The sequence below is a fragment of the Anguilla anguilla genome, chromosome 6 (genome assembly GCF_013347855.1).
Source record: "Anguilla anguilla isolate fAngAng1 chromosome 6, fAngAng1.pri, whole genome shotgun sequence".
Classification (NCBI taxonomy): domain Eukaryota; kingdom Metazoa; phylum Chordata; class Actinopteri; order Anguilliformes; family Anguillidae; genus Anguilla; species Anguilla anguilla.
Genome location: NC_049206.1, coordinates 59575118 through 59601715, shown reverse-complemented (window position 1 = coordinate 59601715; position 26598 = coordinate 59575118). Strand labels below are relative to the sequence as shown.

General features: G+C 47.5%; 1 protein-coding gene across 1 annotated transcript in view; it reads left to right on the top strand.

The window, feature by feature from the left end:
- The first annotated feature begins 2927 nt into the window (after window positions 1-2927).
- Window positions 2928-26598, top strand: part of asxl2 (ASXL transcriptional regulator 2) — a 58339-nt gene continuing 34668 nt past the window's right edge. The window contains 3 exon segments of the mRNA XM_035422570.1: window positions 2928-3219; window positions 20067-20149; window positions 25469-25577. Of these exon segments, the coding sequence (XP_035278461.1) occupies window positions 3163-3219; window positions 20067-20149; window positions 25469-25577 (249 nt within the window). The 5' untranslated portion in view covers window positions 2928-3162.

Below are 26598 nucleotides of genomic sequence, written 5' to 3'. Positions count from 1 at the left end.
GGCAGGGAACAGGAACTGGTCTTTATTCCTGTTTCCATGGTGATGTGTCTGGAATGAGAATTAAGGGTCAGAATGGCTGATATGCGTGTGTGAGGGGGTGGTGGTGTGGGGGGGGGGGGGGGGTCATTTAATTTTATTCCTTTTAGACCTTTATTTATTTATTTATTTATTTCTCTTTCTTGCTGCTGATCTCTGCTGTTTTTCCCCCCTGTAAATTGCTGATGGAAAAAACCAAGAACAGCCTCTTAAGCGCTTCAAGAGAAAGTCCAATAAAAATATGCTAAAAAATGACACTGCCCAATTTGCATAACTGTTGTGTCTTTATTTAAGTATGTACAGTAAAGGATTTATGCAGCACATTGGGACATTTCATTCTGTTTCATCTTCTGTTGTAAAATAAAATAATTCATTCAGGGCCTCTATTCGTAAAGTTTCTCAGAGTACCGATCTGGGGTGAGTTTTCCTAACCTGTCCTTTCCTGTGCGTATTCTGACTACATTTCACATGCATCATAATTCTGACTACATTTCCCATGCATCATAATTCTGACTACATTTCCCAGCCATCATAATTCTGACTACATTTCCCAACCATCATAATTCTGACTACATTTCCCAACCATCATAATTCTGACTACATTTCCCATGCATTTTAATTCTGACTACAGGATGGAGGCTTCATTAGCATAATGAGATGACTCAACCCTTGACACTTTTCCTTCTAGCAGATGGGGGAAGAATTAATTTCCTTTTCTTGCAGGAGGGCCATTCTCTCCTTTTCTGCAGCTGGACCTGATCTGTTCCTCCCTGATCAATCATTGATCATTTCTCCCTTCTCTGTTCTGATCGATCGATTGCTGCCAGAGTGAAGTGAATGCAGTCTGTGTGATCGTTACTCACAGCGGGGGGAGGGGGGGGGGGGGTGGAGGAGAACTTTAATCTTTAATATCGCCAGCACTGGGACTGAAGGCAGCAGAGAGGACTTTGTTGTTTATTGAACTGTTTTTTTTGGGGGGGGGGCGGGGGGATGGTTGGGGTGAGGGAGGTGGAGACAATGACAGGACAGAGGAAGACTGCTTTAAAAAGGGCTGAGTCATACCTGCCTGCCCATAAACACTGTAGGCCCTGAACACTGTAGGCTATAAACACTGTAGGCCCTGAACACTGTAGGCTATAAACACTGTAGGCCTTAAGCACCGCTTAAGACCTTAAACATCCATTAATCAGTTGCACGAATGACCTCAGCTTTAAACCCCCAGACCACACAACTGCATTTCAGCTGGAACAGCTGTCCCTTATTTCACATATTTGGACAGCTAAGCAAATTCCACAAAGGGCAAATTAGGAGCTTTGACTCTTGTCGTTCAGGTTTGCTCCTCGGCACATGGATCTGGCTCTAAATGAAACCAGCGCTGCTAGGGTGGGAAGGCACTGCCATGCAAAACTGTCAGTTACACCTTGAATGAATTTGCATATTTAAAAAAATAAAACAAAAACATGGTTCAACAACTCAGGGAGAAAGAACACCCTATGCCTTGGGGCCTATCTAACAGCCATAGTGACAGCTACCTATAGGGAACAGTGTGAGAACTGTCTATGGTATTGCCAGCGATTCAATATTCAGAGGGTGAGCAAGATGCTGTATAATTAGGGAATTGTGGGAAATGTAGTTCTATACTGTAGAGACCCTTCATTGCAGGGATCTACAGCCCTGGTTATACACAGGGACAGGGTCTCGCTGGTTTTGCTTTTCACCGTGAAATCAACAACCAGTTCAGACCCAAGAAGCCAGGTGAGCTGAGTCTGCTGCTTTAATTGGCCAATTAAGTGTTAATTAACAGCAGCTAATACCAGAGCACACTGCAGTTCTCCAGGACCAGGGATGAAGACGCTTACTGCAGAAAAATGGTTCCAAACCTGTATATATGAGCATATTTTAGACTACATTTTAAGCAAGGTGTGGGATAAAGAAAATATATTCACTATTTAAATGTGGTTCTGGGCTCAGAACGTTTGGAAACCCTTGTGCAATACTTTCCAATTGATTGAGACGAAGTTTATAAATTTTAGGTCCAATACAGCCACCTGGTGGACAAATACAATATTGCAAGGTCATTGCTTGATTTTAAAATTGAGCAATAACTGCAATACAGGCCTTGCTGAAAACGGTTGTCATTTGTTATTTTTAATGAGGCATATATTTACATATAAAGTTGCCGATTAATATTACATAGACAAAGGAAAATGAACGCCACACAATAGAACTATACTGTTGATTTCACGAAGAATGTTCGGTTATAATGTTTTATCCTTTACTACCCTCTAGTGGCCAAAGCTTGAATATATATTTTTTGTTGAGCAACTTGTTTGCAGTAAGCCGTAATTCAAAAGGGAACAACCATCAATTATACCACAGTAAGCCTTGCCTCTGGTTATAATAAAAAGTCATACTTAAATGTTCTCTAATAAGGGCAGGAATTATAGGCCCTAAATACGCATATTTTCACCTCAATCCAAATCAGCTCATTCTATAAACGATTAAAACAATGAAAAGTATGTGTCATGTAAAATTGAAATAAATGATGGCTAACGACCCAAAGTAGTCACGGCCACGCGCTATAATGAATATAGATATTAAAATGTTACATGAGAGATATGGTGGTTCTAATACACGAAGGCATAAACACTGCTGTCACATTAATATTGAGAATTTTGAAAAAATATTACAATGCATTTCAAAATAACGAATATAACCGTCGAATAATTACGATAAATGCGCAAAAGTGCATGTTCAAAACATGTCAACAAGTGTTATTTTACCGATTGTCCATTTGGCGTTCGTGTGCCACCGGTGTCCATTTCGTTTCACGTTACGTCATTATGGTAGCCTGCTTTTCCCATAAAATACATGGTTCCGGCTGTTGCGCACCGTAAGGTCGTCGGAATAGAATTTACCTACAAATACCCGGGTGGGATACCCTAAACGCAGCTGTCATTTGTACAGTAAGATGACGTCTCCCTCGCCGTCACATGACCCGCTCCTTACAGTAAAAACCCAACATGGCAGCGGCAGTAGCTATTCCACTGTAACTACAGCAACAATCCCACAAATACGGCAACACGAGCACAAAATCGAGCCGCCGGTTGCGCTCCAACCGCAGTCATGAGGGACAAGCCGAGGAAGAAGAAAGGGAGGACGTGGGCAGAGGCTGCCAAAACGGTAAGAAAGCGCGTTTGTTCGCCGTTTGTTGTGCTTGTTTTCAAATGGCTAAGCCGCTCCGTGCTCCCACTAGTGCAACTAGGTGTTTATGAGTTCATGACCCGCTGGTGGAAATGGATTATTGGGTGTGTAAAGCAAGGCCTGCTTCGCGGTCGGTCAAGCAACGGAAATACATTTTTAAACGTTACGTCGGTTTTTATGCAATATTCTCCGTCGCTGCTGAATAGTTGGTCGGCTTGACACTGTTTGTTTTTTTTATGTGGCGAACTTCTGAGATTTGTGTCGGGCGCTTGTTTTCTTTAGCTGAAGTGAAGCACGGCGCCAGACCTGCTTCACGCGCATGACATTACCGTGTTCCCAGATCACGTACACACTGTCCTGCCTGGGCGCAAGTGTTTGGCGTGCTGTCGAGTTTGAAGAGGAAAACACGTTTAAAGCACTTAGTTTTACTTCTTTTCGTGGTCTTTAACTGACTTTTACCGAGCTGTCTAGCAAGCTCAAGGTGCATGAAACGAGCGTCACTGACAGTTTGGTAACAATAACGAATAATGCTTGGGAAACTGTAGCATACGGTAGCTTCACGTAGCTTACGCGAGAGAGCGTTTGAAATAGCAATAATGGAATGTACATGATCGGTGAAGTGCGATATTTTAATTATTTTACGGTACTTTATAGCGGTAAATGCAACTCTGTGTTTTATCGTTAGGTTGTCGACGGTAGTGTGCTAGCTTTCTCTATCTACTTCGCTAGCTAATTAGCTGCCTACTAAAGGTGGATCAACAATGTCGAGCGAAGCTGCACTTGGGAAGAATTAAGGTGGTGATAGAGTTAAGAGTATTTTGTTCGGTCGTGGTATGAAAGGTGAACGACGAGCCATGTGCAGTGGTCTGGATGCGTGTTGTGCTGATTTTAACATTTTGTTTATTCAGTAAAACGAGTAGCCTTCGGCGATGAAGTTTGCATTATTATTAACCAAAACCTTCCTTAGTGGAGCGCGCAATAGCGCGAAGCCGGCTGGAACCTGCTGAAATAGTCGTTGCTTTCAATGATTTATGAAAAGAAATAAAGCCTTAATTGCATTCGCTTACACGAAATTCGTTTTATAACAACAACGCCAACAACAACAAAAATATTTTAAAATACTATTTCAAGATTTAGGCAACTGTGCTCTTAGAACCCCCAGATGTCATTTTCCGTATTGTTTTGTATTAACCTAGATGTGTATTGTGTATTAGCCTACAACCCTACACGTGACAGCACCGTACAGTTTTGCCTTAGGGCTAAAACACCGCTAACAGATGTCTGTACATTGCTAAAGTCAAAACAATATTTAATGTAGGAAAAACAATGTCAACCCATTATTTCAGTCCAGTTGGCTTCGGTATAATTGTTTTATGCCGTCTCTCAGCATGTGTTATGCTTAAACGTATGATTAAATGCGTTTTTCTTTTTCTCATCAAGCTAGACGAAAAATATACTCTATATCAGTTTGTTTTACCGACTGCTAATTTCTAGCTATTTGGCTATTGTAAATTAACAGATCATGTAAGATTAATTTAATAGTTCACATGTTGGGTTTTCACTGTTATTTTGTATGAAAACCTGAATCAATATTTTGGGAGTTTTATTAAAAGTCGAAAAATTAAAATATACCTACAATAAAATTTTTATTAAAATCGAAAAGGTGCTGTACAAGGATGGTAGAACCCCACCCTCCTGTTCCTACTTGCCCCTCTGGTGGCTGAGAATCCTGTCTTCAACCCCTTCGTGTGGGTGGAGAGACAGACAGCCAAACTCAGGCAACTGCAGCACCATTTAGACCAGGGTAAGAGAAAGAGAAGTTCAAGCCAGGACACCGCAATCCCCATTAACGCGTTTGCAAAGATTCACCTGCTCGCTCCTTTGAAGTATTAAGGCCCATGTAATTAGGGTTCGTCCTGTGCCGCCGATGGCAGCGGTGATTATGGACGATGGAGTAAATCGCGGGTTCTGTCGTACACGGTGCCGCCCGAGGGTGATGCGGCAGTAAATCGGCTTGTTTGCTGACAAAGACCGCCGTGGAAACATCCGCACGGAAGGAAAATATATGGGGTCACATTGATTTGGCGCTTGTGAGCACGAAGAGTGACCACTGAAAAGGGAAAGGACCTGTCTGGCGTGGCTTTCTTCTGTCTGGTAATTGGTCATGTCACGGGCTTTATGGTTGTTAGCCAGTCGGTGGTCTGGAGATCGTATATCGTTTTTATTCGGGGGATGCTATTCAGGCAACGTAGGATTATACTAATCTTCGGAAACAAAGGTATATAGCCACCAGACCTCTTTACACGTAGATCCATTAAAATCCGTAACGTGCATGGTAAGATCTGGTCTCTGCCTCAAATCTGACGTCACAGCTTGGGGTGTAAGAATAAGGCCAATAGTACCTTGTTAAAGTTGAAGACAGAAGTTGTGCAGCGCCTGTTTAAAGCCTTGTTTTAAAACAATTTATTGTGACCAAACTAATGTATCCACCCACACCTGTAAGGAAAAATGTTTTTCCTTTAAACGGGAAACCTTGGAATGTCAAAAATGTCAGAATTTCTTTGTAACAGTTTAAAAAAAATTTAAAAAAAAAGATATACCAACGTTATGGACTCTTGAGGTTGCCTGGAAATGCGTTTTTTTCTCTCCAGTCATTTCATGGTCACTGACATTTGAGCCAAAGCAAATTTGCCGTGTGACATTTTCAAGTTCTTGGAATTTACTTCTCAGAAATTTCCTCCCACTGTGTACGAAGAACCTGACATGAGACTTTCCTGGTTGTCCTTTGGCTTTTTTTTTGTTTGTTTCATTCCGTTTATTCTTTATTGATTTACGCGCACGAATAAATGATGACATCGCTCTTTCGCCGTTATTCATGCGTGTCGTTGGATCGTGACTGAGGAAAGATTTCGGGTTAAAGTGTCTTGCCCCGGGGCACAGGAGTAGAGAGCCACGCCTGGAATTTGAACCTGCAACCTCCCAATACAGAGTCCCAGTTCCTTCCCCTGAAACGGGTCACTTTTCCTCAGATCAGACCGATGTATGGCTGGCATCTTTATGCTGTCGCCACGGCGATACCCAATGGGGAGCAGGCTGATGTCATTCCACCAAACCTGGGAGGAGGTGGAGCTGTGGCCTTGTCTGTTTCTCTCTCTCTCTCACACACACACACACAAATGCAAGCACACGCATGCACACACACACACTCACACACAAATCGTACACACACACATGCACACGCGCACACACACCCAGACACGCGCATACCGCATACATTCACACACACACACACACACACACACACAAAATAGTTCAGGGTTCCACCTGCTAGTTCTATGGAACTGCATGTTCTACGGAATTGTGTGTATCCCGAGTTTCGTTTTCCTAAGGCCAGACTAATCGCTGTCTGAGGGGCAGATTGAGTTCTGCCCTGGTGCATGCTGGGACTGAGGAAGTGCGTTTAACCGTAGGCGCAGATTGTTTAGCCTTACCAGATATTCAGCTCCGGAATGTGCGGTCAGGGTGGGCTCTGCCTCTCTTCTTGTGAAACTCTGGCAAAAATAAAATGATTAACTGGCGTATGAGTGTCCATTAACCTCCATTTTCATGAGCCAGTGGAAATGTTTTTTTCTTTTTTTTTTTTTTTTTCTTTTTTAGTCATCTAAATTCCAGGAACTGGCAGTGAGGTGTGTGGTTTGGAAAGCACAGGGTAGTACAGGCCCCAGAAAGCAGGGAAGTCCAGAATTTTCATTGGCTTTTCCCTGTGCGCCCCCCCCCCAGCCAGCTAGTGTACGCTAATGCTTCCTGCGCGTCGAAAGAGAGAAGTCATGTGGTACGGTGATGTCAGCGAGGCTCTCTGCCGGACGCCCCCGATTCGGCTCTCGAAATGAGAAACCCCGTCTCCTTACCGTCGAAGCCAAAAACACTCCACCGCGGCACACTTTCCACGAGCCTCTTCCACCGGCTGGGAGGCAGGACCAAGGACGGCACTGTGGGGACGGCACTGTGGGGAACGGGTGTGTTCTTCACCGTAACGTAGCACCGGGAAAAAAAACCCTGTTACCAACCGGAACCCACCCCCCCCCCCCGTAGTTAAGAAGTGGGGAGGACGGAAGCCTAACCTGCCCCTTTAAAAACCAAAGGGGGGGGGGGGTGTTTTTTGTTTTTAATGAAAGAATATTCTGACCGTCCTGTTCTGTGTTTGTGGAGCAGGTCAGGCGGAGAGAGAGAGAGAGTGAGAGAGAGAAGGGAAGAGAGTGAGAGAGAGAAAGAGAGGGACAGACAGAGAGAGAGGGAGAGTGAGTGAGAGAAGGGAAGAGAGTGAGAGAGAGACAGACAGACAGAGAGAGAGAAAGAGAGAGACAGACAGAGAGAGAGAGAGTGAGAGTGAGCGAGCGGCGCTGTCGCTCAGCCCCAGACGCTCTGAGATAATGTCTGCCGTCTGTTTCGGGCAGGTGTGAAATTTCGATTGTGGAACGTGCCGCGGCTAATCGACCGTGAAGGGGGAACGGAACATCCTGCGAAGGAAAACATCCTGCCCGGCGCTCGGGAAACGAAGACGAGGAGCCGTCCTTTCCCCTCCCGGAGGACTCGCGCGGTTTGCGTTTCACATTCTGTGTGAATTTATGTGGCCGTAAACGTGGCCTAAAGACCACACTGAAGCGGCACCAGGGCCGAGAAGCAATTTTAGCGACCGACTTGCGGAGGCGAGGTAATAATTAGCCGCTTTAATCAATCAATCAATCAATCAATCAATCAATCAATTCAACTGACGAACATAACGAACAGAAACCAGCATATCCTTCTGCTCTCCTGGACCACAGTCGCAGACCTCTGCTACAATGGGTTTTGGACTCCACCTCCCATCAGCCCGTGCGAGATGTTACTTTGTGGCACTGTGCACTGGGTCACCAGCTCCGTAATGGGATATGTAGTTTTTTTTTTTCCCCAAGGAAAGGGAATCCGGAAAAGGTTACATACACAAAACTGAGGTGGAGCCCTGCTGACGCTCCTGAATTTCTGTTGGTAAACATCTGGCCTCTTCCTGATTAAAATCTACCCGTCGTTGCCCCAGATAATCCCGGAGGAGGGTGCTCTGCGAAGCTAACGCTAACGTATCTCAGCGCGGTCTGTTACGCAACCTGAAAGCCGTTAATTTCCGGGGAAGGAGCTGAATCCAGGAAGCCGTGAGCAGTGAATACGGGGTGCAGACGCGGGCGGAAGCTTCCGGAGAGAGCGGAGAGAGTAGAACCTTAATTAAGATGACGCACGGAGGTCGATGTGAAGGGAGGATCTCAGTGTGGAAAAAATTGTTTCTTCCCAGAGTCCCAGTTTAGTAAACATTCAGGTGTGCTCTTACTCTATTAATCTACAGGTCAGAATTCGGGGGGGGAAAAAACGTGCTATGGTTTGATGCAGCTAAATAGCCCTTTGCCACTAAAAACGGAACCTTGGACCTTTCCATAGATCATCGTGTTCTGTGTTCTGAGGTGCTGTCCCCCATCCCCCCTACTGTTGAATGGGCATTTTTAATCTCCAAATTTGGAGGTCAGTGTTGTTTTTTGTTTTCCCTCAGCTGTCAAAAGAGAATCCCCTTGCCTTGGTTCCCCCCCCCCCCCCCCCCTTCCAGGCCCTGACCGCGGCGGAACGATGACATCACAAGTGGAAAATCCACTTAATCTAATGATCCCCGCAGTCCCAACGTTCCGGATGCTTTCCCGCTGTCACGGCGACGGGAAAAAAAAGAAAAAAAACCCGCTCTGTGTTTACGCCGCTCCAGGTGGTTGACGTGCGTGCGGGGCCTCCGTCAGGGTGCGGCTGGCCTCAGGTGTGGCCCGCACCTCACACCTGAGCTCACGAAGAAACCGTCCGGGAGTTCTCGCAAAAAATAAAATACAATAAAATAAAATAAAAATCAAGCCCAGGTTTGTGGATGGATTGTTGGGTTGCTGTTGGGGGGAAATGGTTGGGATGTTTGGGGTCTGCTAATGATTTTGTTGTTGTTGTGAGAAGGCGCTCTAGTACGCCCTGTTAATATTTTTGCTTGAAAATCTTCCAAATTTGGCATCAGAGGGTCAGTGAAGTGACGCAAACCACCAACCGAACCAAATTGTGCCAGAATGACCCCCCCCCCTTTCCCCACCACCAAAAAAACTAAACAAATACACAAAGCTGTGTCCTTCCAAGTTTTCAAGCAAAAAGAAAACAAGTCTGATGTCACTTATTGCACACAGCACGGATCAGGGACACTGTTCCTGTCGAGTGAACACAAGCCCTCTCCCATGCCAGTGAAACCGGCCCGGATGCTTTATTGCAGCGAAGCCTTGTAAAAAGCCAGCTGTGTGTTCGTTAGCGGCTGTGTGTTTTATCAGAAGGCGCTCGACTCGAGCAGAACAAATCAAAACCATTTTTTTTCTCCATTTAAAAATTTTTTTTTTATTAGGCTATTGTTGTTTTGTTTTTACTGGAAATCAGGTTGTTAATGGAGCCAGATGTGGAGTGTACCGTAGAGAAGTCCATCCTGGAGTGACATGCTGCTTTGCCTCTTCCCTGTTTAATTGCTGCTGTTGTTTAAATTCGGTCACACTGCGTTCTTAAAGAACACTTTTTTTGCGCGCTGTTTTTCTGTTTCAGTTTTCATAACTCGTTCTGAATGTTTGTTTTTCTTTTTCTGCGTGTTAGTGGAAGAAATCGCCTCCCTGGCGAGCAGCGAGAGTTCGCTTCATTGAATCTAGCGTTTTTTTTAAAAAAACCAGGTGGTTGACTCGGGATGGGGTTGTAAGGGGGTGCGGTGGAGGGAGGGGGGGAGGTGGGAGAGGGGGGGGGTTGGATCGCGTACCGCGTACCGCCATGTGCCTCGCGGTTTACTTGTCCGCTGCCAGCCGGCTCGGGAGCGCCGACATTCCTGCGCTGCGGTCGGGAATAATCAGCGGATTCGTGTCCCCGGCTCGTCCTCATCGGGAATCGGCAGGGAGGGGGGGGGTCAGTGTCTCGCACACACAGGAAATGAGTCATGGCTCGTTAAAACCCTCGCGCGCTTCACCCGCCGGTCTCCGGGGCGACCGCTCCCCCCCTCCCTCCCTGTGCGTGTGCGCGCGCGGCTGGGCAGGAAGGAAGTGAGCGCGGACGTGAGCTCGCCAGCTGTGCGGTCTCCTCCGGGCGGGAGCCCAGGACAGGAACGCCGCCAGCGCCGGCCGGCTGGGTCACACGCTTTTTTTTTTTTCTCTTTTTTTTTGGCGGAACTGGGCTTCCGATAAAGAGCCCGCGGGGGGGGGGGGGAGCGGGTGTTTCCCCCCCCTCTCGCCACACGCGTCCCCAGCCCCCCCGCGTTAGGGGTTCCACCCGCCGCTTCCCCGGGAACATCCGGCTCTCCCGGCAGCGGCCGTGACTCACGCTGGAGAGACGGCGACAGACGGAGTTCTGCCCGGGTGTTAGTCCCGCTGCGGCTTCTCTGATTGGCTCTGTCCACCTGCCCCCCCCCCCCCTCCCTTTTTTATCTTCTCCCCTTTCTTCTCAATTTTGGAATGTCCAATTTAACAGGTGGACCTGCAGGCCCCCGCCTGACCAGCAGGGGGTGCTAACACACACTGAGGCCTGTCCTCCCGTCAGTGGGTGGCGCTAAGACTGATTGCTCGTCGCCCTGCAGGCTGTCTGACAGCCCACCCTGCAGATGAGTTCGTGTGAGAATACCGCGCGATATTGGAGTCCTATACTAGCAGTGCTCTTTCCAATTTCGTTTTTGGCAAGCACTGAGATAATGGCATCCTGCCGTGTAAGACAAGGGCCTCACTGGACTGAGAAAAAACCAAATTTACCGGAGCAGATGCATTTAACTGGGGGGGGAAAAAAACACAGTCTATGAAACTTGATTAGCACAAAACGCAAAAAATGCATCCCCATTCGCTGCAGACTTTCGCATCCACTGTTAAACCTGCTTCGCCGTGGCCTGGGTTTCCTCACACAGCCTTTGAATAATGGCGTTGGGGAATCCAGCTGGTCACAGGCCAGCATAGTTCAAATGCATATCTCTTCATTTTCTTCAGCGCTGTCAGCTGAGTAAGTTCTTGACTGTTGCATGGGAAATATTCTGGCGGACTAAAGACCCACCTGCTCAGTATACCCCATGGCTCCCCTGGCCCTTTTTAGTACAGGTATAGCTGGTCAAATAACAGGTTACCTGTACGGTGGTATTTTCTGTTGTTTAAAATAGTAATTGTTGGTACCTCAGTTGACTCTGAATAGGCCTTCTGTGCCTTATTGGTTATATCGCACTTATATAGTTCTGAGACTCTGGCCAAGAACATTTGCTCAGTGATTTTAATGTTTAGTGATTTTTAATGTTGTGTAACGGAATGGTTTTTCTTATGTATTTGCACATTTTAAAACAAATTTGATTGGTTGATTAGATGACCGGCCAGCCGATGGCAACATGGGCTCAATAAGACGTGTCTTGATTGGTCGGGAGATTCTGGGTGTGGTGCCCTGGAGAAAAGGCCCAGGGTTAGGGCAGAGGCCTGATTGGATGTTTTTTTTTTAGAGCCAATGGGGTGGAGACCCCTGATTGGTTGTTGTTTTAAAGCCGCTGGGGGGGGGGGATCAAGGGGGGGCACGACAGACAAGCATACCCTTCTATAGCCAAAGAAGGAAATAATAAACACACAAACTCTCTCTCGCTCCCTCTCTCTCTCTCACACACACACACACACACACACATGCATGTACTCTCCCTCTTACTCTCTTGCGCTGTCATACTCACACAGTCTTTCTCTTGCACGCCCTCTCCCTCTTTATTTCTCATACACACTCAATCTGCCCTTCTCTCTGTCTTCCTCTCCCTCTCTCTGACTCTCTCCCCCCCTCCTCCTCTCTCTCTCTCTCCCCCCCTCCTCCTCTCTCTCTCTCTCGCTCTCTCTCTCTCTCCTCCTCCTCCTCCTTCCTCTCTCTCTCTCTCTCCCCCCCTCCTCCCTCCTCTCTCTCTCTCTCTCTCTCTCCTGTGGTGGTGTTGGCGCTTTGCTGTAGCGCAGGTGAAATGAGAGATCGACTAATCCCGCTGGGGCTCAGTGCAGTGTCCTTATGGGCGGGGTGTGTGTGTGTGTGAGAGAGAGAGTGCGTGTGAGTGTGTGTGTGTGTGTGTGTGAGAGAGAGAGTGTGTGTGAGTGTGTGTGTGAGAGAGAGAGAGGGAGTGGGTGTGTGTGTGTGTGAGAGAGGGAGAGAGAGAATGTGTGTGTGTGAGAGAGAGAGAGGGAGTGGGTGTGTGTGTGTGTGTATGTGTGTTTGTGAGAGAGAGGGAGTGGGTGTGTGTGTGAGTGTGTGTGAGAGCGAGTGCGTGTATGTGTGAGTGAGAGAGAGTGCGTGTGAGTGTGTGTGTGAGTGAGAGAGAGTGTGTGTGTGTGTGAGTGTGTGTGTGAGAGCGAGTGCGTGTGAGTGTGTGTGTGTGAGAGCGAATGCGTGTGTGTGTGTGTGAGTGAGAGAGAGTGTGTGTGTGTGTGATAGAGAGAGAGTTTGCGTGTGTTGTGTGTAAATGTGTGTGTGCACATGCGAGTGTGTGTGTGTAGGCTCTGTAACTGGCTGCCAAACCTGCAGGGAAGCACATTATTTATCAATGGCCAAATGTCTGGTGATTATTATTATTATTATTTATTCATTTGCTCTTCAGTGTAAATGCGTGGATCAGCTTGCACTACTTGTCACAAGTGAGCTATTTCGTATGCTGACTAAACAAGTCATATTTTTTTGAGTGTTTGATTGGTCGTGCTGAGGTGGTTTAGAAAGTGTTCTGATAAAGCAAAAGTGACGACAAGTTGTGTTAAAAGTCATTTTATATGACACTCGCACCGTTCTGTGCGGTTCTTCTTCATGCATATTTATGAAGTTGTTTTGACATTTGCCTGGGAATTTTTCGTGCCGGATTGAATAACTCATAGAATTTGTTCATGCTGTCACATTTTTCACATGCAACTGGCAGATAGACTGGCTCGCCAGCTAGCCGAGTTGCTTTCAATCATTTTTGTTCTGAATGTCAAAGTGCAGCTTGAATATTCATGTAGACTCTGATGTATTAATATTGAGCAGTGTCAGTGCATGTCCAGGGAGTTCCCTGATAGACTACAAATATGGCTGCGACATTACGGACATTGTTCTGCACTGACTTGCGATATAACACACGTCTTGTTTTTTTCACCATCTTTGCGCAGATCATGTCCTTCCCCCCCCTCTCCCTTTCTCTTTCACTCTCTCTCCCTCTCTCTTTCACACTCTCTCTCTCTCTCTCCCTTTCTCTTTCACTCTCTCTCTCCCTCTCTCTTTCACACTCTCTCTCTGTCTCTCTCTCCCTTTCTCTTTCACTCTCTCATGCTTTCTCTCTGTCTCTCTCTCTCCCTTTCTCTTTCACTCTCTTAATCCTGACACTCATTTGCTGAGTGCTTTCTGGACACACCTGTAGCCTCTGGATTAAAGTTAATTGTGCGTGGATCCTTTGTGGGCGGAGCTTGCAGGAGACTGACTGGCATTGAGAACAGTTCCCATGATTCCCGGGCTGTGTGGTTTTTGGGTTTTTTCTCATTGGTGGTTTCTACTGACGGGTGTAAAAAAAACTTTGATATTTGTTGAAATTATTATAATTTAAGAAAGGCTATGTGTATTTATTTTTATATAATGTTTTTTTAGTTGGACTGAGGGCTGGAAACTGTCATGTTTATTTAACCTTTTTAGACTTGGCCTTGGAAGGGAAGGGAAAGCTCTTCAGTGAAAAGGACGGGGGCCTGACCTGGTAAGAGCCCACATCCTGCTGCAAGGCGCTGACTCATTCTGATGGAGCACCATCTGTGACCTTCAGGAGGGCGAGCAGGTTCTCGCTGTCTGGAGAGCCTCTTATGCAGGACCAGGTCCGCTCTGTCGGTCCCCCCCCCCCCCAGGGTACAGTCAGACCCCCCCCTTCCCCCGCAGAGAAAAGAGCGAAGCTGTAAAGCCCAGAAATCTTTCTTAAGGTGTGAGGTCACAAATCCGTGTTCGGAAGGTTCTTAACGGAACGTTCTAGCGCCGCTGTAACAGTCGCTGCTGCTGGTAACCGAGAGCAACGGAGTTCTAGAACACGGACTTAGAATGTTTAAGAAACATTCCAGAAAACCTGCCCTTCTGCGGGGTGGATAAATGGTTCTTCAGAATCCTCGCCAGTGTAACCGAAGGCCAAACGTGCGTAATAATCGGGCTGCTGTGGTTTCCGCGGTGGAGGTCTAGGCGATGAGGTGCGTCCCCATCTCGGGTCCTCACTTTTCCATGGTTAGCTGCCCTTGTGAGGACCGAATCATCAGTCCCCACAAGGCAAACACAGTCATAATTGGGTGAAAAAAACACTACTCTGGTACTGCCCCAGCACGGCGTTAAGAATGTCATACATGCTCATAAAAAGGCTACTTAGTTAGCTGCTTTTTAGTACCTTAAAGAACAGGTAGGCTAATAAGTGCCCTTTGGATGAAAATGTGACTATAGCTTTTCCTCTCGAATGACACCCTTCTTAAAAGAATGTGACGTGTGTAAGCGGTGCTGTGCGTGTGCATGTCGCGGGTGAAGGACAACACCCCGAACTGCTGTGACAGCTGCAGCGTGTTTTTATTTAAATGCCAGACAGTCGTTTTAAATGTGTGCACCAGCACAAGCGAACTGAAACAGCAGCTCATTAAATATGCACGACTGAAAAGTTTCCACATGTTCCTCATTCATTATTCATTCTTTCGGGCTCTCTCTATTGGCTGAGTAAGACTTAAGATACAGTGCATACATATGCACATGAGTGTGTGTCTGTGTGTGTGAGTGTGTGTGTGAGTGCGAGTGTGTGTGTGTGTGTGAGTGGGTGTGAGTGAGTGTGAGTGATTGTGTATTGGTGTGAGTGTGTGTGTGTGTGTGTGTGAGAGCATGTATGGGTGTGTGTGTGTGAGTGTAAGTGTGTGTGTATGTATGTGTGTGTGAGTGTGTGTGTGCTCACAGCTCCTCTCTGTGGGGAAAGATGATTGCAGAGACCCCTGCTTCCTTCCACCGCAGTGAAGGATATTAAACACAGACATCTGCTCCAGCGAAACCGCCACCTGTCCCACCCTCCCACGGTCTCTGGAGGCCCGCCTCCATCTCCACGGCGACGGCGTGCAAGCCAGCACGGAGAAACAGACACCTGCATAATCAAAATCATCTCTTTTTAAAAATACTGTTACACATAAAGAGCCTACTGAAATAAATTCTAGAAAATAGCCAATTTCGTTCAGTTGAGGTTTGAAATTAATCGTCCTGAAGTCAAGAGGCTTCCTATACTGCCCACTGCTGGAGAATCTGGTAATGGTCTTTTTTGAGAAAGTGTTGCTTACGTGAGCAACATGGCAATTTCCATTATAACCAATCATCAGTGCATCCATTTAGTGCCCTGCCAATCAGAAGCGCTTCTGTTTAGTGGGCTGCCAATCAGAAACGCATTTGTTTAGTGGGCTGCCAATCAGAAGCACATCTATTTAGGTGGCAGCCAATCAGAAGTGCATCCATTTGGTGGGCATCCAATCAGAGGCACATCCATTTTGTGGGCAGCCAAATCATAAGCGCATCCGTTGAGTGGGCTGCCAATCAGAAGCACATCCTTTTAGTGTCCTGCCAATCAGAAGGGCATTTGTTTAATGAGCAGCCAATCAAAAGTGCATCCGTTTGGGACTGTTCATCGGAAGTGAATATCCATAACAGAACCGACAGGGCTCTCCTGTTCCATACTTTAATGCTTTAGATCAGAAGGAGTTGATATTATTTCCCATAGTTTCCTTCTGCTGTCTTCTGGCTTATTGAACACTTTAAATGCAGGCATGTGGGGGAAGGGGGGTGTGTGGGGGTGGCGGGGGGGGGGGGGGGCATGTGGGGGCGGAGGGGGGGCGTATGATCACCTGTCGCAGTGATGAAAGGAGCCTGGTGCAGAAGCCGCACCGCGCTGCTGGTAAGTGGAACGGCTCCTGGCAGCAGGCTGAGAGATTTTATTAATCTGGAGGTCACGGAAAGGTCGCATTTGCATCCGGCCTTAATTGATTGGCTGAGACATGCTGAAGGCCGTCTGAGATTCGCACGCCTGCGTTTGCCCAGTGTTGTGTCTGGTGCCTCATCGCCAGGAGACCAAACTGCCGCAGTCAGTAAGCAGGGCACAGCATGAGTGAGATCTGGGGCATTTTTTTTGGGGGGGGGGGGGCGGGGGGGACGGTTGTGGGGCATTTTAATTGATTTTTTTTTTTTTTTTTACTTCTTATCTTCCTGAGACTTGGCAGAAATAACGTTTAAGAATGTAATTTTTTTTTACATAATACAAGCGTCTTGGATGACAAAAACATGTTGCGATGAAAATATTAATTTTATTGAGTGTCACTTGTAGTGTGGGTTTCAGAATAGTACAATAGCCCATATGTTTCTTGAGATCAAGGCCAGAGACTCCTGTCCTCTACAGGGGACACAGAAACGAACTGCTGAGTTTAGTTAAGTTTTCGTTAACATGCTATCGTTCTAATTTGATTCTCACTTTTATGCAACAATGGAAATAAAACAACAGTACCGAAAGTAAATAACCATTAGTATTTAAAGCTTGTTGCACATCAAATAAGAAATCTTTGGCAAGCGCAAATAAGCAATCGTGTTTCTACATCTGGATGTAACCTAGTTCTGTGTCCGTGGTTAAGAATTTGAGCCACTGATCATCGTCTCCCTTATTTTTGTTCTCGAGGCTCATCGAATGGTTTGCTACGGGGGGGGGTTAGGGGGCCACAAGGGATTTTGGGCCCCATGGGAAGATCTCACGTTGGGTCCCACCCCCCCGCCCCAGGCCACCTCCCATCCCTGCACAATTACAGCACAGTATTGCGAGGGCCCCTGTTACTGTTCCTAACCCCCCCTGACCCCCCCCCCCCCCCGTACGACGCTGCTGGCTGCAGGAGTTCCACAGCGCTTGTTATCCCCCCCCCCCCCCCATACGACGCTGCTGGCTGCAGGAGTTCCACAGCGCTTGTTATCCCCCCCCCCCCCCGCTTGTTATTGAATAATTTATCGGCTGCTGTCGCCGGTAGAAGGTGTTTCCTCCTCAGAGAACTGTGTTTTTTTTTGTCAGCTGCTTTCTGATTGGAGGACTCTTGTTCTCAGCTGCTTTCTGATTGGTGGAATGGCTGAGGAGCACTTGTTCACTTTGTTCTCCACCGGTTGGCCCTCGCTCGAGTTGAACAGGTGCATTGAAGGTGTTGTGCGCGTACAAATAAGAAAGTGAAAATTCATCGGGACGCCTTCCTTTCAGTCTCCTGTTTTTTAACCGATAGTGTAATATCCTGGTCTGTACACTCCCCCACCACCATGGCTATTTGCCTAGTAGATTCCCTATTACTGCCCTATTACCACTTCAACTACTACTGACACTACTGACCACTTTAACTACTGACTCCTTTGACTATGGACACTACTGACTACTTTAACTACTGACACTGATGACCACTTTAACTACTGACACTGCTGACGACTTTAACTACTGACACGTAATACATACAACTTAATAATGTTGTATTGACATTATATAATTGCTTGGAAAAATTTAAGTCAGATGTGGGTCCCTAAACAAAGTCTGTAAAGCAAGAAACAGGATTGTACCACATTAAGTGTCCTGCAAGCTTGCTGCATTTTTGTCTTTTTTAAAATTTGTTTCGGCAGTTATTTACGTAAGGTGCATGCTGGGTAGCAGACGGTTGGGGCCCTGGGGCGACAGAACCGTTTCAGCAGCAGAGCAGAGAAACGCATTTCCAAGAGCTGCGATGCATTCATGTGGAAAAGAAGCATTTCGCAGGAAAAAAATCTCCATTTACAAGTTTGGGGGTGGGGGTGGGGGGGGGGGGGGCGTGTAGAGGAAGGGTGAGGTGATTGGGACAGAAATAAAAATATTTGTAAATTGTGTGCATGGATGTGTGTGTGTGTGCGTGCGTGCGTGCGTGCTTGCGGGCGGCGTCAGATGGGGGATTGGGGGGGGGGTCATTCGGTGTTACCGGTGTTACCGGGTGGAGGAGGATTCAGTGTGACCCCCCCCCCCCACAGCCGCCAGCCTCTGACCCTCAGGTGGAGTGACTGTCTGGCGGAGTGACTGTTAGACAGAGTGACTGACAGGCGGGGTGACTGTTAGACCGAGTGACTGACAGGTGGAGTGTCTGTCAGACAGACAGTCTGGGAGTGACAGTGCTCCCGTATGACGGGGAATCCGTGGCTACAATAAGGAGCTCATTGTTCTCCTGAGCCGGCCAGTCTGGGGCGCTGGAATGTGGGAGGGGTGCGGTGTGTGGAGGGGGCAGGTATGTGGGGGGGCGGTGTTTGGAGGGAGCAGGTATGGGGGGGGTGCGGTGTATGGAGGGGGCAGGTATGTGGGGGGGGGGGGGGGCGGTGTTTGTGGGGAGCAGGTATGCGCACAAGCTGGAGTCCAGGTGATTTTGAGACGTACAGTATAACAGTGCACACACACACACACACACACACACACACACTGTCCGTTCAGCTGTGATTTTCAGAGTGGGGTAATAGTTTTTTTTTTTTAACTCCAGCAGTAGTAGAATAATGTTTTTTTCCCCGTGCTGTGGCAGGTTATGGAGTTAAAGGTCTCCATTCTGCCGCAGTTAATGTTGAAAAGCCCCTTCATAACAGACAGAGAAGCTTTGCTCTTTTAAGGAGCTCGTTCCAAAGAAGACGCGCTGCCAATTTAATTACTTTTCACAGGATGCGGATGCGTTCAGAAGAGCCAGACGACACTAACGTGCACGAGGCACCCACCAGGCAGCTCTGTCGCCCGGAAAAAAAGAGCCTTAAAAAAACAACAAAGACGCAGTTTATTCAGGAATGCGCAGCAAAGGAGGGAGGAAATATGCACGGAATCCTGTTTTAAAAAAAGGGTCAGTCTACCTGCGTTCCAGAAAGCCCAGATCCGGGATCGGAGATCGGGAACAGAATCTAGCGGGCGGGAACGTTACTGGGCCGAGCGCGGTTGACGCCCCTTTTTTACGCTTCAGCCAATCAGAGGGAGAGCGGAGAGGGTGCAGCTTTGAAGATCAGTTGAGCTTCCCGTTTTTGAGTAAAAGATAACGCTCCTCTGAACGCCGGAGCGATCGTGCCGTCCTCCTGGAGCAGGAGAGAGCGACAGGTCCAGCCTTCCTTTGGCTTTCTGGGGCCCTGTAACGATTATTAGCTAATTAATAAATAATGTTAATTAGCCGGCTGTTCGGGTGGCGCTGAGAGATCTGGGAGTTTGGTGCGTGGGGGCCTGAGGGTGTATAAGTCACTGAGAGGGGTGAAGGAAGAGAACGCTGCTGCTGTCGATGCTGAACTCAGATCTTTGGGCCATAGGCCAGGCATTGTGTGTGAGCGCCCCCTGGTGGCCCAGGTGGGTTTTAACGTGGAAACGAGCTGATGGTCCCGTGGGGCCCGGCTCGAGGGGCCACAGGTGTGTTAATTATTCACGCCGCCGTCGGCTCCGCCCCCTGAGAGGCGACTCGGGGCTCCAGGGAGGGGCCAGTCTCACCTGAGCCCACCTGTCATGTCACATGATCCTCAAACTGCCAGTTTACACACATGCATACATGCATACATACATACATACTGCACATATACATACATACAAATATATGTACATACTGTATATGTACTTACATACATACAAGCATTCATACATGTATACATGCTTACATACACACATGCACACATACATTCATACATCCCCCTCTCCTCCCCTCCTCCTTTCCCCCTCTCCACCTCTCCCCCTCTCCTCCTCACTGCTGAGTGTTCTTGTGGTTTGCTTCCAGGTGCTGGAGAAGTACCCCAACACTGCCATGAGCCACAAAGAGATCCTCCAAGTCATCCAGAGAGAGGGGCTGAAGGAGATAAGGTAAGGGTCTACCCCCCCCCCCCCTCCCCCCCACCCACCTCCCCTAACATGAAACCAGGCTTTGCCAGTTTAGCCAATCAGAATGAAGCTGGAATAAAGGTTTTGGACCCTTTGTTTGCCCTTAGCAACTCCTCCTGGATCTATGTCCTGATTTTTAAATTTAAACTGTACTGGTTGTTTTCCCATTGGTTTACCCTGCTAAAACAGCGTCTGGGTGCATCCCACGGCAGTGCTGATTGGCTGCCAGCCCCTACAGTTGGCCGAAATGTCCTCCCTCTCATTGCGCCAGCATGCCCCCTAATGGTTGATCAGGCACCTGCTATCTGTAACGCCCAGCTGGTGGATGGTGGAGTGAAAAGGACACGGCGGGTGTGCCTCTCCCCTCTCCCAAAATTTTGCAGGCCGCTGTCGTGACGGGACGGGCCCGACACAAATATAACCGGGCGTTCCGAAAATGAGAGAGAAGAAAACTCAAGATCGATACTGGCGCAAACAAGATTTGGGGACTTCGTGGAAATGGATCTGGGATGTTTTGCCGAGGGCAAGATTTAGTACCCTATGGATCGCCTGTCCACCCGGAATTTACACCCTGCATTCGCCCATTAAGGGCACTGGACAAAAATACTGCATTTTATTTATCAGTACTTTGAGGACCATTTGCCCCACTGACAGACATACATACTCACAGCTCCTGCCTGAAAATCGATACGTGAAAGATAAGTTTATGAATTGCGTATAATAATATTATGCTGAGGACATTTTCCCAGCCCTGCTGCGGGGTTGGGCATGTTGAGACAGAGAGGAACGGCGGGCAGGTGCTGGAGGGAGGTCTCTGTTGGGTTCTGAAGCATTCGAGCGATAACGAGGAAGCTAATTACTAATTCTGCAGCCTGTTCCCGGCAGGAGGGGGGCAGGGGGGAGGGGGGTGCATGGGGGACTGGATCTCTAAACAAAGACTGGCAACACCCTGACTGAGTATCCGTCCTGTACTTATAGGTTTCTGCAGGGGGCAGGGAGGGGGGGGTTAACAGATGGTCGCTGGAACTTAACCAGACCCCGCCCCCTAGCAGGAATGGCCTCGGTTCACCTCGCGGTCAAGGTTGGCCAGCGCCGTGAAAACAATCCGTCTGTAGATCTCCGCGGTGACGTCATAGCCGTCTGAGCTGCCGGCACGTTGAACTGTTTATAACGGACCTCTGACGTCAGCGGCCGTGTTCTTTTTTTTGTTTTGTTTGTTTTTTTTTTTGTTTTTTTTTACGTGGGACGGAGCCGCGTTTGTTCAGCAAAATATCCCCCCGAAGGTGTGTGTGGCAAGACTCACCTTAGGTAGGGTGGAGTTTGGGGACAGAGCGATATTTACAGCACCCGAAAGAAAGAGACCTTTTCGCACTTTTCAGGGTAAATATGTGGCCAGAAAAACGGAGTGCTGAAGCGCGATGTTTATCACCGCAAGCGCGAGGGGAGATCATCGTTCACAGCCACACTCGCCTGACGGATGCTTAGCGGGACTTGGCTGCGGTCCACAGCTTTGAGAAATGCTCTCTCCCTCACCTCGGAGAGAAAGACGTTTCGCTCTTTCCCCGATTAGTAGCTCCTCTTACTCCGGGGCGCGGCTGTCTGTGGTCGCAGGCAGTAAACACCGGGCGACAAATTCCCCTCTGACTTCATTAGGGGCAGCCGGCGCGTTTAGCGCTAATTGCGTGATAAATCCATAACAACACAAGACGCCGACCTCAGCTGTCTGCGCGTTGCTTAAAAAAAAAAAAAAAAAACAAAACGAATGAGAGAAAACTTCGCACCAGACAAAGTGAGTGCGCTCGCGCTGTCATTAGAGGCCGTTGGAAGTCGTCCCTGAAATTGCCTCGCTGGCCAATCAATTCGGGTAGTGGTTCCGTTTTAATGAGGACGAGATGCGCGTTTCCCTGGCAACGGGCCAGGACCTGTTGTCACGGGGGGGAAACCAATGTAGAAAAAAAATACCTGCTCTTGGTTTTCAAGATGGGTTGGAAGAAGTAAAAGCAATTTATTTTTTTCTTTAACAAGCGGGGGGTTCAAATAAGTTCGTTATTTCCATTAGCGTGCACATTGCCGTTTTTTAAAAGGGAACAACCACCTAGATTTCATCTGCACGAGGCTGACCCCTTCCATTTTAATTAGTACTGAAGCTCGCAACTCATTGTTTTTCCCCTGGATGTTATCAGTCCTTTAGATCAGAGAGAGAGAGAGAGAGGGAGGGAGGGAGGTGATGGAGATATAAACCAGTAGAGCTGATGTCTATCTGACTCTTTTATGCCCCCACTTGCTAGAGACACAGTTCACTATTCATTTTCTTTTACTACCCAAAGAGCAGTGTGGGAACAGAGCTATGGATCCAGAAGGTTGTGTGTTCCAAGGCCAGCTATGTAGAGGGCAGGGAGTTTGACCCAAACCACTTCGGTCCGGTCTTTGTAAGTGGTGGAGGTTCTGGGTTCGAGTCCCGGCAGGCCGGATCCTCTCTGCGTGGCGTTTGTGGGTTCTCCCCGTGCACGCGTGGGTTTCTTCCAGGTCCTCCGGTTTCCTCCCGCAGTCCAAAGGCACACAGGCTCCATTGCCATCTTGGAAAAGAGATGTAAAGCTCAACGTGGCTACCCTGGTCAAATAAAGGTTGAATAAAATTAAAAATAAATAAAACATATGACAATGAAAGAGAGGCCTGGCACCTGCCCTTGGTTACGTGTGTCTGAAAAACACGTTCATCGGTTCAGCTGCAAACAAAGAAGCGTTCTGCAAAGAAGAGTTTTCTTCTCCTCAAAATCTCATAAACAAATGCAAAAAAATGCATATGGCATGTTGATTAATATCTAAATAAAAGCTGCCTTGCCAATGATATGCTGTGTATTACGTTCATTAAAGGCTACAAATCAATGAAAGACTGCAACCTATGCAGGACTTCCCCGAGGTGATACACACAGGACTTTGTCCTGTGGTGCAAATCACATTTTGTGGGACCGGGTTAACGGAGCCACAAAAACACAATAATCATTCTACTGCAGATGCTAAAATGAATTCCAACACCAGATCTAGGCCTCATTCATATTTTAAATCACTTGCATATTTATCCAAGTCAACATTCAACATTTAGATTGCTACTTACCTAATCCACACTTCACTGTGACCCTGTATTAAATTGTTGGAATTGTGTTCATGCTTATTTTCTGTTTGCTCGTTATTAAAAACATGGGGGTGAATGTTCTCAATCCCAGATTCGTATTTCCATGAATGCTGAACATCGTTCCCTGTGTCTCCAGCAAACCTAAACCAGTGCTTAATATAGAAAATGATGTGGCTTTAAGGCTGTTTCTGTTGTTGTTCTCGTTTTTTTGTTTGTTTTTCTTTGATGATGAACTAAGCCCCCCCACCCCATATGTCATGGTTTGTGTTTTTGTGCCTTTTTGATCAGGTGCAGTTCACCATTGTTGTTCTGTTTGTGTGCCCCCCCCACCCCCACCCCCCATCCCTGTCATTAGTTTGAATACCTGCTCATAAACCTCTAATTATTTTTATTTATTTTTTTTATTCCTTTGCCTTTTTGGTTTTCATTGTCTCTCTTGTCTCTCCAGAAGGTAAGAAACAAACTTCTCTTTTAACTCTTTTAACTGTTTTAAAATGGACTAACCGTGACCCCCTCTTTTTTTATGATTTTGTACTGCATGTACCTACGGTTTACAACCTGCCTCCGCCCCCAACCCCCCCCCCCCCCCCCCAGTAAAACGCAACAGGGACAGCAGCTATTAGCCTCAGTGGCTAGCGCTTCCCCTCTCAGCTCCCTGCATCTCAAGATGGCGTCCTCCTTAGCCTGTTAGCCTCTTTAGCCTGTTGGCGAATGGAGGCCATTCTCACCCTGGCAGTAACCGGCGGCTGCTCTAACACACGCGTTAGCATGCTTCGCCGCCGAGGATTGTGGGAATGAAAGGCGCCGTCCTTAGCTTCTGTAGTGCTGTGTATTTGTGCCCGTGTGTGAATTAAAGAACAATTTATTCCTTTGTTTGTTTGTTTGTTTTTGGAAGGGGTAAGGAATCTTGCCCCCCCCCCCCCCCCCCCCCGCCCCTTGCCTTCCCCACCTTGCTCTGTCCTTTGTACCTCAGCTTGGCTGTTTGCTTTGCAGTTCATGTGCGTAATATGAATTCAAAAGACTTAATTTCTTGTCAGTGTGGATACTCGAGTGTGGTTTTTTTTCTTCATTTGATTAACCTTGCAGCTTCTGTGTGACCATAAGCAAGTCTTTTATGGTTCTGTTCTTCTCCAAAATCTGTTCTGGCACACCCCTGTTGCTTTGCCCCCTCCCCCAAACGTCGCAAATTTTTGCTCACCTGCAAACACCATGACAACGTTCATAACAATCGGGCTTTGGAGCTAAATAACCTGGCTCTGTAGAGCTTCACGGTGTGCTGATTTCTGTTTTCATCTTAAAATCAGCCGCCGATTCAGAACTATGCGACCAGGTGAGATAACCCTGTGATCACCTGCTTTAACGATATTAGTTCTGAAGTAAAACAAAAACCAGCAGACCCTGCGGCTCTCCAGGGCCAGGGCTGGGGACCCCAGCAGACCCTGCGGCTCTCCAGGGCCAGGGCTGGGGACCCCAGCAGACCCAGAGGCTCTTCGGGGCCTGGGGAACAGGCCCTTGCATTGGATCCTGCCACTTTTGATTATGCAGGTCCTGATTCCCGTGAGCTCAGTGATCTTTATAGCGATGAGCCTTTTTAAAGAGGATCAGCCAAAAGCAGTTAGTTGCGCAGAAAGCAGTTTCTAAGCCAGTTCAGTCAGCTTCTGCGGCTGCAGCGTACTTCAAACACCATTATAGTGTAATGCCTTGATTTCCATAACAATTGTGCTTCTTTTATATGGTAATAGAGATTTAGATTATTTATAAGCACTTACACATTATTAATATACCTGTCATCCTGCAGATCCATAATTCATGCGGTAGCGTACAGAGGGAACGCCGTTTTATTACGGTTCGCTTTGAGTATTGACTTCTATATTTTTTTAAATCCGAGCGTAACGCAACATTGCGTCAGGCAACGGATTTTCCTCAAGAAAAGCCTCCCACTGAGCCCTCGCGCATATCTGACAACACGCGCCGCTTTTCGTCGCGATAAAAAAAGTCGAAATTCAAAGTTTTGACTGATTTCCCCAAAGCAAAAAGAAAGTGGGGGGGGGGGGGGGAAGGGTGTCGAAACAGCGGGTGGGGGGAATCTGTTTTCCCGTCAGAGAGGAAGGCGCCCGTGCGCTTTTTGGCAGCTGCCGTGTAATTGGTTCTGTCTCCCCTCTTCCTAGCGGCACCTCCCCGCTGGCGTGTCTGAATGCGATGCTGCACACGAATTCCCGAGGGGAGCAGGGGATTTTCTACAAAGTGCCCGGCCGCATGGGAGTCTACACGCTGAAGGTGAGCGAGCGCTCCGCGGAGAGGCGCAGAACTGCGCGCGCGATTCGACTTCCGCTTCAAAGGCAGGAGGGGCGTCTTTACAGACGTTTAAAAAAAAAAAAAAAAAAAAAAAAAAAAAAAAACGTCACGGAATCGTTCTTTGGAAGCCAACTTTCTGAACGCTCTCTCTCAAGTTCTTACCAAGGTGGTTCGCCTTTATTCAATGTAGCATAAGTTCCAAGGTTATGTCCTTGTTTTTGTTATTTAAGTTAGAATAGTTTATGTAGGTCAGCATATTTTCAAGTGTGTGCATGCGTGCTAGAGAGCATCTGTGTGTATGTGTGTATTTATTTGTCCAGATATTTCTGTATTGTATGGGAAATTATTGTTGGAACCTCCTTCAGCCATTCTGTTTTGAGAATGTTTCTTTTTCCCCCTGAAAGTTAACTGCATTTTTCTCTGTATGATATAGACTGCAGGCCATAGCTTCCTGTCTAAACTTAAATTGACAGGAAGTCGCAATCCGTCAGTCTGCTATCTCCTGCAGCTCCAATTAACAGCGACCGTGAAACTCAACTCAGCTCCAGCACTCAGTTCTGTCCCCGAGGCCGGTGTCCTACTTGCACTTTTATGCCTGTAACTTAGAGGAACTGCGGTGGAAACTGGTGGTTTTTCAGCTGAAAGCTTGTGTTCAAGGGAAATTCCACTTTTATACGAGGGTACTTTACGTTTTGTGGTTCTGGACCAGACCTTGGGTGAAATGGACCTCCCGTACCTTCAGCTCACAGTGGTGTACCAAGATGGCCGCTGCTGGAGCATGGCTTGACTGTTGGCAATGATAAAGCCCCTACTATTAGACCAGAATAGCCTTCTTTTTTTTTGACCGATACGTCCCTCATCAACTACTGCTCCTGTTATAACTACAGCTTACCATTGTCGAGTTTGTAAGTGAGCCATTTCACCTCAGGGGTGTAGACTTCTACAGAAGAGTATCTGCATATCCAAGTCCCTAAAGAAGGTCAGTGCCTCTGAGCATTTATAT